The 10,997-nt window shown below is 36.7% G+C and overlaps 1 protein-coding gene across 1 annotated transcript; it reads left to right on the top strand.

Annotated features, from left to right (window-relative positions):
* Positions 1-3,003: 3,003 nt before the first annotated feature.
* Positions 3,004-6,412, top strand: LOC101300701 (splicing factor U2af small subunit A-like). The gene is made up of 6 exons (XM_004293991.1): positions 3,004-3,273; positions 4,008-4,094; positions 4,218-4,299; positions 4,448-4,574; positions 4,659-5,083; positions 5,316-6,412. Exons 1-5 carry the CDS (start codon positions 3,037-3,039, stop codon positions 5,047-5,049), a joined length of 924 nt encoding a protein of 307 aa, XP_004294039.1. The 5' UTR covers positions 3,004-3,036; the 3' UTR covers positions 5,050-5,083; positions 5,316-6,412.
* The last annotated feature ends 4,585 nt before the right edge of the window (positions 6,413-10,997 follow it).

Genomic DNA, 10,997 nt, shown 5'->3' with positions numbered 1-10,997 from the left:
TAGTGACGCATAAACGTAAATAGTGTTGACCGTTTCGATCGGGGCCAAAAATTTGGTAAATTAAAGTGATTTTTCTACCGTAGCCATATTTTACTATACCGATCACATCCTATTTAACAAGATTTTTGAAAATTTTGCTTCCTCCATATAGTTGGTTCACAAAGTTGTACACTAGCATATAATCTACCAAACAAGTTATACCACATTAGTAGGTGCGTTGTGATTCAAATTACTAAAATTCAGACGCAGTTGTGAAGTGGGTCCCGCCTGTGGTCCGTGACATTTTTCAGTGAATTTTTCCGACACTGGAGCTATTTTCTATGCATTTTTAAAGTTTTGAAAAAAAAAGTAAAACTTTAATGACATTGACAGATTAGTGATTTAGGACGAATGAGGTCGTAACATGTGGCAATTAGTGTTGAATTTTCAGAAAATGAATCCTCCGAAATGGAAACTTACCATTCCTTTTATAGTAGATTTCCATAAATAGTAACTTTTGTTTTTAAAGCATAACTATCCCCGAAACTTACCCTTCCTTTTATAGTTGATTTCCATAAATAGTAACTTTTATTTTTAGAGCATAACTATCCCCCCAAAATGGAAACTTACCCTTCCTTTTATAGTTGATTTCTATAAATAGTAACTTTCGTTTTTAAAGCATAACTATCCCCCTTAAAATGGAAACTTACCCTTCCTTTTATAGTTGATTTCCATAAATAGTAACTTTCGTTTTTAGAGCATAACTATCACCCCAAATGGAAACTTACCATTCCTTTTATAGTTGATTTCCATAAATAATAACTTTCAGAAAGTCTACTTTTGCATGTCAGTTAGCTCATGTTATTATTAGACTTAACTCATGTTAATAGTAGACTTTACATCTTAGAGTACTTGATCCAACTTTGAAGAACAATCTCAAGAACGAATTTCCAAAAAGTCTACTTTTTTGTGATTTTGCTCATCCAAATGGTAGACATTTCTCATGAAAAAAATAATTGTGTCTTATATTAAATGTAGACTTTGTAACTTTCATCTTCAATTATTGATTCTATCTTAAGAACAATTTTGATTTCCAGAAAATCTACATTATTGTGATATTGCTCATCCAAATGGTAGATATTTCTCATGAAAATAGTAGTTGTGTCTTATGTTAAATGTAGACTTTGCAACTTTCACCTTCCATTATTGATTCAATCTCAAGAACAATTTTGATTTCCAGAAAGTCTACTTTTTTGTGATGTTGCTTATCTAAATGGTAGACATTTCTCATGAAAATAGTGGTTGTGTCTTATGTTAAATGTAAACTTTGCAACTTTCACTTTCAATTATTGATTCAATCTCAAGAACAATTTTGATTTCCAGAAAGTCTACTTTTTTGTGATTTTGCTCATCCAAATGGTAGATATTTCTTATGAAAATAGTAGTTGTGTCTTATGTTAAATGTAAACTTTGCAACTTTTACCTTCAATGAGTTTAATCTCAAGAGAGCATACAAGAGAAATTAGTTTCTTGCAACGAGATCAATTTTAGTAAGAAATTGACATATCGATGAGACAAAAGAGAGAGAGATCGACGAGACAAAGGTGTATAAATTGTTTGAGTTAGAGAGAGAGAGAGGGAAACTAACCCGTTAGTGAGAGAGTGAGAGTTAGTTTGAGATTTAAATTGGATGACCAGTCAAGCAGGTAGCAAGTCATCATTAATCTAGTTGGACCAATCATAAACAACCATGTGGTTAAGGTATCTATACCTTAAGGCACACAAGTATTTGCCATGTAACTTTGAACCAAATCAATAAGTTCATAGTTATACTTGGCGCTAACAAATATGGAGGTTAACTCCATAGTTGGGCTAGAGAGAATTGACATTTAACTCAAGTCGTTATTCATCTCAATTTTTCAGCTGACAAAAGTACAAAATGATCTTTACTTGACATGCGTCAGATAATGTTATCAAAACAATCTTTACTCGACACAAAGATAACATTATCTGACACTCAAGGCTAACATATGTGAAACAAATGAGTTGGGTCTTATTTATGATCTAAAAATGAATAGCAACACAGTTTGAAGCGGCATATAAATTTCAGTGTCTTTGATACATCTGACCAATTAATCACAGTTAACTTTTCTTTTTCCCATCCCCAAGTTTTGAATCCATTTTTGGAGAAATTTTTCTGTGTTACGGGAGGACCACGTGGCAGTCTGACGTGGTTCTACATTCCAATTAAATTTAGACATGTGGATTTTCTTCATGAAAAATTATTTCAGCTATTTTGTTAAAGACTATTTTGGGTTTTATGTTGTTTTTTAAACCCTAAACCCTAAACCCTAAACCCTAAACCCTAAACTCTAACCCTAGACACTGGGTTAAACTTGCTAAATACCCATGAATGTCATTTCACAAAAAATAGAAAATTTTAGTTAATATTTTAGTTGTAAAAAATCCACATGTGTCTAAATTTGATTAGAATGTAGGACCACGTCAGACTGTCACGTGGTCCTCCCGTAACACATAAAAATTTCTCCCATTTTCGTCACAAATATATAAGTCTCTCCTTAATGATCAACTAATCCATTCTTCGTCTATATCAGAAGAAAATGGGATCTGGGACGATGCAAAGCTCTTGCAATGCAAATTAGCACTTGATACTAAACATAGATCAAAGAACCTTTGCTACATTTTTTTTTTCTTTTCCAATTCAAGACCAAGGAACACAACTTTTTGGCCCATATTTACCCTCTTGGACCAAGACTAATCATGAACAAAGTTTAGTTTAATTAAAAACCAACTAATATAGGGTTTAGGAAATACAAAGCTAAACAAACCAGCCCACTAACATATAAGGCCTCAGTAATCGAAAATGTTATAAGGCCGGGTCATATTACGGGCCGGATCTCGATCCATGACACAACAGAATCCTCCAGAAGATTGGAGCACAATTCTTATAAATAGCCGTCTCTCCTCTCATTTTGTCTAATCCAAATTCCCAAATCTCCCTGAAACCCTATTTCAGAGAACACAAAAAGGGTAGCGATGGCGGAGCACTTGGCTTCAATCTTCGGGACGGAGAAGGACAGAGTGAATTGCCCCTTCTACTTCAAAATTGGCGCGTGCAGGCACGGCGATCGCTGCTCCAGGCTCCACACCAAGCCCAGCGTCAGCCCAACGCTGTTGCTATCCAACATGTATCAGAGGCCCGATATGATCACCCCCGGCGTCGACGCTCAGGGCCAACCTATCGACCCCCGCAAGATGCAATCCCACTTCGAGGTCTCCCTCCTCTTCTTCTCCAATTTTACAACCCTTGTTTGTTAATTTATTCCTAATTTGTTGATTTTAATTTTTGTAATCCTAATTTTTTTTTTAAATTCTATTAGGTTCATTTGTTATTTTTAATTTAGTCTCATGCATTTTTTTTTTTTATGTATTGAATATTATTTTTTTTTGGGCTCAATTGAAACTGTTATTGAATGAGGGATAAATGTATGAGGAAGGGAGATAGAGAAGATTTCAACCTCGATTTAGTGTGTTAGATTATTAAATTTATAAGAGTGACAACGCAAAAGCTTGCAACCAGAAGAGTTGGGTTTTGATTTCCGCTAGTTATGTAGTTAGGCCATTGAGTAGTTACTAGTAGACTGTTCTTTACCACCCTTCGCCATGGTGGATTATCTCAGTGACTCCACTTTTGATCCGATGTTCATCTTTCTTTGTATCGCATTCACTTATGTTACCAAGTCTTCTATGCTTACAAATCAGAGACAAGCATTTAACACAGATTTTTCTTGTCTTTTCTTTTTAGTCAGTCATTTAATCCTGTGCATGTCATATCAAATTTAGGAAATTATTTTTTCAACTGTTTCATCATACAATGATTTCTTAACCTTCAATGCTTAATTTGTATATTGTGAAACTGGGTATATCTATCATTATTTTGATACTGGCACATTAATGTATGTACTAGACTTTCTTATTTCCTTTATAAAATGTGTGGAAAATTGCAGGAATTTTATGAGGATCTCTTTCAAGAGTTGAGTAAGTATGGGGAAATCGAAAGCCTGAATGTCTGCGACAACCTTGCTGACCACATGGTTAGTGTAAACTACTCCACTGTGTTAAACTTTTTCTTCGATGTCCCACTTCTGTTAGTTTTTTGGTTACCTGGATAGATTCTAATGTCCTTTTATTTTTGTTCTACTCTTTCATTTGGGCAGGTGGGCAATGTGTATGTTCAGTTTCGGGAGGAAGAACATGCTGCAAACGCACTCAAGAATCTGACTGGAAGATTTTATGCTGGTTAGTTTCTTTATCTGCGAATTCAGTATATGCTACATCTTGCTCTTTTTTTTTCTTTTTTCTTTTTTTTTTTTTCCCTTGAAAGGAACTACATATTGATCTTTAGTCCTATAAATTGTGACACTTTTCCTTGGAAAAATAATTGCAGGGCGTCCTATCATTGTGGACTTCTCTCCGGTGACAGACTTCCGTGAAGCCACCTGCAGGCAATATGAGGAAAATACATGCAATCGTGGTGGATACTGCAATTTTATGCATCTGAAAAGGATTGGGAGGTAAATTTTGCTTTGTAGTTTTTATTTTGCAATATTTTTGTAGAATGAGTGGAAATTCAGTTGTTCCCCTTGTTGCAATGTCAGGGAATTGAGACATGAATTATTTAGGAACTACTGGCGAAGGCATAGCCGGAGTCGAAGCAGGAGCCGCAGCCCTTACAGGCATCGTAGTTATGAAGAACGCTCCCATGGTAGCCATGGTCATAGCAGAAGGTATGATGATGAGGATCACTATCTTGAGAGAAGGAACAGGACCATAAGCCCTGGTCGAAGTAGGCAGGAACACAGTAGAAGCAGGAGCACTGAAAGGAGGAGGAGAAGGCATCCCAGTCCAGTTAGAGAAGGCAGTGAGGAGAGAAGAGCCAAAATTGAGCAGTGGAACAGGGAAAGAGAACAAAAGGAAACTGCATCTAAGTTCAGCCCTGCCAATAATGGGCATGTTCAAACTGAAAATCATGAGAATGGCTACGAGTAACAACTTCATTTGCAGCACAGCCAGATTGAGTAGGGTATGGATTCCGATATCTTAACGCTGTTTTTGTTGGCTTATATATATCTATATATATGTGTGTGTGTGTATATATATATAATGTACAGTTGTACACATATGTCCTACCTCTCTACTGTTACATGTATATGTATGTATATAGAGAGGTTAATATTACAATATTTGGAGCATATTTCTACAACAAAAAATTGTCTTAAACAATTATAGCTCACACCCCATTTTCCACTGTGCAGGTGGTGTGCAGGTTAACACTACTGTGATATGAATTTGAAATGACTTTGCATTCATATTGTGTGACTGCATGCGTTTAGCTGTCATTACCATATTAAACCTAAAACAACTGAACTCTAGTGTCACCTATGATAGTGATAATTGCATTGTGTTTATGTAGAAGCAGAGCTAACTTCTCTTTCCCCTTGAGGAAAGAGAAATGCTCTTGGAGACCAAACTGTAGGAGTTGCTATCTATGTGTTTATTTTTGAGTCTATGGTTGGCTCATCTTGGAACCTTCAAGTTGAAGCTTCCATACTGCCACCCCTTGCTAGCTTATAAACCATTCACTGTAGTATAAAGTTTTTGCTTTTGCTTCTGACGCTAACTGCCAGTTGATGCAAATCTAGAGAAACAAGGGATAGAAAGAAAATAAGTACATGGAAAGCAACTGTAAATATTATTTCCTCATTGGAGAAGTTCTTTTATATCTAAATCTGGAAAGTACCTTAGTTTTTTAGAATGCTCTGATAATTAGCCATCCTTGAACTTCTGAGTGAACTAATTCTGCTTAGTTAAATTAAAGACTGCCCAACTTAACTTTTCTTTCAGGTGTCGCTATAGATTTTCATATAGGCAAGTCTGGTGTTTTTTTTTTTTCCATCTTTGCTTGCGTTGCATACATTTTATAGTCGGGGGTTCCTTGAGCACCACAATCAAAGACTAGTGGAACTAGTGAAGGATCAGAGTATATTATGGTTTGGGTTTCTTTTCTTCTCTCTTTAATCTTTACTTGTATTATTTGCAAAGATGATAGTTGTGGTCTTACATCATTTACTACTTTTGCAGATTGCAGCTTACCATGGAATTTGTTTACAGGTTGGCTTGTGCAGCGTGTGTTTGCAGGAATCGTTGTTGTCTAATCATGGTGCAGGTCGGATGTGGTGCCAATGTTTCTTTTCATTGTAGTTTCTGTTTTTGATTCTGACGGTATCGCTGTGGGATTGTACTAAGGAATCCCTTGTAGTAATATTTTCTTGTGGAGACGATAACTTCTACAGATTTTTAATCCGTTGTGTAAGTCTTGGAATGATGACTGGTATTGTATTCTCTTTTTGGAGTTTAGAAGTCTTTTTCATGGACCCAGCTCTGTGAGTGTGTTTGTTTAATGGATATGATGCTTTCGATTATAATTTCTGTCGTGTGCAAATACCCAATCCCACAGATAAGGTACAAACTCATGACGCTAAACAAGAAAATGGAACAACTACACAAACACAATGGGATGGATGGATGGGCAAGATTGAGGGGTGAAACATGGGCCATGTTAGTCACATAATGTATGTAACTTGATACCACCTAAAACTTGCTCTAATATACAACAAGCTTGATTACATAACCAAAGTTGAACATTTGATTAACCCAAGTTGACATTTCAATTCTATGTAACGACTATGTTCACAAATTGCAATAGCATCACCGACAGTTCCACACCACAAACAAGCAAAACAAAGCGCGCATTCACCACAATACCTCACGCATACATACATTTTACCCAAACACAATGGGTTATAACAGTGCCTTGTGGACGACGCATAAGGAAGCGAACCATGAAAAACAACTGCAGCTCTCTAGCAATTGTCTTTTGCGCAATAAACACCCTGTAATATGTTTGCAGTAACGCTTAGAAGTAAACCAATGACAGTTACCGTCTTCTGAAGTATCTTGGGTGATCTGCAGTACTCGTCTACGTATAGGCAAAGTTCAGCAAAACAGAAGCTATTTGGGTCTAAAGTAAACCCATTAGTAAGATTCTCGATCAGATCCTTTGCTGAGCCCTCGACGGTACCTGCGGCGTCCGCAGCGATCCTAATTTCGACAATCCTTTTCTTAACAAGCAACCGCACATCTTCTTCGGTGCTCAGGAAGCGATCCAGGAACACAAAATAATCAGTCATGTAATTCTCGGCCAGAGTGTGGTGGCATTGCTCAAATGCAAGAACATTCCGGATAGTGACCTCAGTTTGATCACTTATGATAATTTTTGGAATGCTCAGAATCTTAGTATCATTATGGAAATTTATGTCAAATAAGTTGTTGCTCAAATCTAGTCACTCGAACTTGACATCACCTTGTCGCCGCTCTCTCACGCTTGGTACAGTCCTTATTTTTCCTCTAGCTCCATCTTGCGTGTGGTGGTCTATCACATAGAGACTTCTTAGAAGATCAACAAAATATTGTGGTACTATGTGCTCCAAGTTGTCCCTTGCTCCGTCATCCATGTGCATTAGAGGTTCAAAGAAATTGTAAGCCAGATTCATCACCGAAAGCCCCTCTCTCTCCAAAGTAGTGTGATCGGCCGGGGATCATTTCCGGGTCAAAAATACTTTCAAGAATGAAAAATGGCACTTGGTTTTCAAGCAACGCCATGTCACGTCGCAACTGTGACAAACGGGGTTCGGTCAACATGAAATCATTGTCATCTTGCAATGTAGGGAAACGATACCTCAGTAAGACCCCAATAATGAATCTGGCATCGTTCAGGATAATTGTCACGAAGTCATCAGTGTTGATCAGATCAGTGTTGTACGCGTAACAATTGCGCAGTCTTGCTTCTTGGCCCCTTACTATATCTTCAGTCCCAAATGGAGTAAGCTCTCGTAGGTAGTTGTCTTTCTCCTCTGCCGTGACTAGCAAGCCTTCCATGCAGCGATGAATCGGACCTATAGAAACCGCCTGAGGTGTGTAAGCGTTTTCATTTACACGTACGCCGTAGTCGCTCAGGAACTGTGTAGATGCATGGCTCTGCATGTACACTCCCAGCTGGGAGCACATTTTCTACGTCGACAGTTTCATTCATATTTCCTCAAATTGATGTGTTGTTGTGATACACTGTGAAGCTCACAGATGATCTCTGCCACCACAATCAAACTAATTAGTAATTTGTTCAACCAGATGTAAAACAATATATAAATAACAAAATGTGAATTCATGCTAGATTAATTTGATGCAAAACTCTTAAGTGACAAGAATCAATCAAGCATTTGATAACTTGAATCACTTACTAGGAATGGCTCAATGCAGATTGAATTGCTTGCCTTGTTGCTCCACAGGCGTCTCTTAAATAATAGCACAGGCCATGATAAGATATCAAGTCAACTCTAAGAGAGCGATCCTTAATCAATTGCCAGTTTAGTTCTATCTGTAATATTGTCTTATAGAAGAGAGCTTCTTCTGACTCTCAAACTGTGCCGGCCAAGTCGTCCCTGCCACGACGAAGGAGCCAATTATTACGCAGAAGCTGGTGTTCTTCTCCTATATATGCAGTCGAATTCTTTTGCGCTGAAGCTTATTGGAAATTTGAGGTTGTTAATTTCTTAATGCATTGTTGGAGGAATACCATGAACTGATCATAAACAAATAGGAGTTGCCAATGAATTAAAGTTCATTGTTCGTTTGATGCGATGGCTTAGCCATATTACAAGCTTACAGCAACACAACTAATTATTATTCTAAAGTTCTGAACAGAATAATGATACGAGGTTGACTCAAATTATGACAGCCCGGGATAGCTAATGTTGAGTCTGGGTGGCGGACCCAGGATTTTATAACGGGGTGGGGTAGAATTTTTCTTTTTAAGAGACTCAGGACACAGAACGTATTCGTAAGTCCCAAGTCTGAGATAAGCAGTTGTGGCACTGCAACTCAAGTCGATTAAAATCAAGTCTGAGCTATGATACTGTGACTTAGACCATCTTTAGCAATGTTAACCATTTTTAAGTTAAATTTTAGTCAAATTAGTTAAAATGTCATTTTAACTAGCCATTTTAGAAATGCGGCTGCATCAATGCTCTCTATTTTAGCTAACATTACATCAACAATATTCTTCAAATAAAGATTAAATAGTTTAAATATATTTATATATCACATAAAATATCATATAAGGAATGTATTAAATTATAGCTAGTCTCATCTGACTCATCTCGCTCTCTATATTTAGCTAACGAGATAGTTAAAAGTCATAATAGTTGAACTTTGACTAGTCTGTTGGAGATCCAAAAATAAATAAATAAATAAATAAATAAATAAACACGTTCTCTAAAAGTTAAAATACACTATCAGAAGAAAGACTTTAGCTGACGAAAAAAAAAAAACCAGGCCGACGAATCAATTTTTCGTCGGCTAAATTATATTTTCGTCGGCTAAAGAATTTATTTTCGTCGGCTAAAGTCTGTGACTTTAGCAGATGACTTTAAACATTCTTTAGCCGACGAAATTAAAATTTCGTCGGCTAAAGTTGACTATAGCCGACGAAAATAAATTTCGTCGGCTGAAGTTCTTTATATTCGCAGATTTGGACAGCAGCTCATCTGAGAAAAAAAAACGGGAGAAGAAAAAACAGGAGAAAAAGTTTGGGTGTTGTTGAAATCTGTTCATAATTAAGAAGTGGAGCTATATATAGGTACGTACATGTGTATATATGTTGATTTTGAGTTTTATTTGAGTTGATCGATTTTGAGTGTGATTGAATTGATAGATTTTGAGTACGTTTGATGTATATATATATGTGTGTGTGTTGATCGATTTGGTTGATGATTTGATAATATATATGAAGTTGTTGTTAATAAGTAGTAGATATATATATATATTAATTAATTTATAATATTGTGTTGATGGTATGAAGTTGTTGATGATGATTTGGTGATGATGTTGATATATATAATATTGTTATGTAATTATTAATTAAGTATATCTATATATATATATATGTGTTAATTAATTTGTTATCAATTAATTAGTTGTAGTACGTAGAATATATATAAATGAATTAAAATTTTATATATGGCATAAAATTTAATTAATAATTAGCTAGCGTTATACATATATATTTTGTTATATTTTCAGGATATGGATAAGAGTTGGATTTCGCTTCCAAAATGGGACAAAAGATATGGTAAAGGAATTATGAGTTTTCTGGAATATGCGCTGGCTAATGCTAACGGGAATACAATTTTCTATTGCCCGTGCACGAAATGTCAGTGTCGCAACGATATGCATCGATTTGCGATTGACAAAGTATGGCAGCACCTAAAGAGTAACGGGTTTTGGGAGAAGTACACATGTTGGTTATATCACGGTGAAACATCATCTGGGGGTCCGCATGATCATGGCCAATTTTCTGAGACGGGCAGTACATCCAACGATCCAACAACGGTCTTCATCAACGACATGTTTCCTTATGAGAGCGGTGTATGCGCTCAAGGACAGTATATGCCTGACCCGGTGCAGCCCTTCCTTAGAGCTGTCAACACTGTTAGTATTGACAAGTACAACAAACTGCTTGCTTTCCAACAGACCCTTGTGTACCCCGGTTGTCAGAAGACCGTTCTTGAAAGTGTGATGGACGTAATGAAGATTAAAGTTGAGACTAAATCGACTGTGAAAGCTGTTAATGATTATCTACAGTACACTGCTTCGATGCTGCCTCACGGTCATCGTCTTCCTACCACTCATCATAAGGTCCGATATATCCTGAAAGATCTTGGGCTTTCCTACATCAAGATCCATGCATGCAGATATGACTGCGTTCTCTTTTGGGGTAAAGATCCAGAAGGGAATAACCTTGGTGGTCTTGACGCATGTCCGGTATGTCACACTGACAGATATAAGCTGACTCATGCAGGCAACAGGAAACCTGTAAAGGT

This window comes from Fragaria vesca, linkage group LG3 (genome assembly GCF_000184155.1).
Source record: "Fragaria vesca subsp. vesca linkage group LG3, FraVesHawaii_1.0, whole genome shotgun sequence".
In the NCBI taxonomy this organism is placed as follows: domain Eukaryota; kingdom Viridiplantae; phylum Streptophyta; class Magnoliopsida; order Rosales; family Rosaceae; genus Fragaria; species Fragaria vesca.
Note: the sequence above shows the minus strand (reverse complement) of the source record. Positions and strands in the feature narration are given on the sequence as shown.

Bases quoted from the DNA above. Each gene is read 5' to 3' on its own strand.
- LOC101300701 (XM_004293991.1), top strand. From the start codon at position 3,037: ATGGCGGAGCACTTGGCTTCAATCTTCGGGACGGAGAAGGACAGAGTG. The intron at 3,274-4,007 runs GTCTCCCTCCTC...GGAAAATTGCAG, and splicing joins AGATGCAATCCCACTTCGAG to GAATTTTATGAGGATCTCTT. The intron at 4,095-4,217 runs GTTAGTGTAAAC...TCATTTGGGCAG, and splicing joins ACAACCTTGCTGACCACATG to GTGGGCAATGTGTATGTTCA.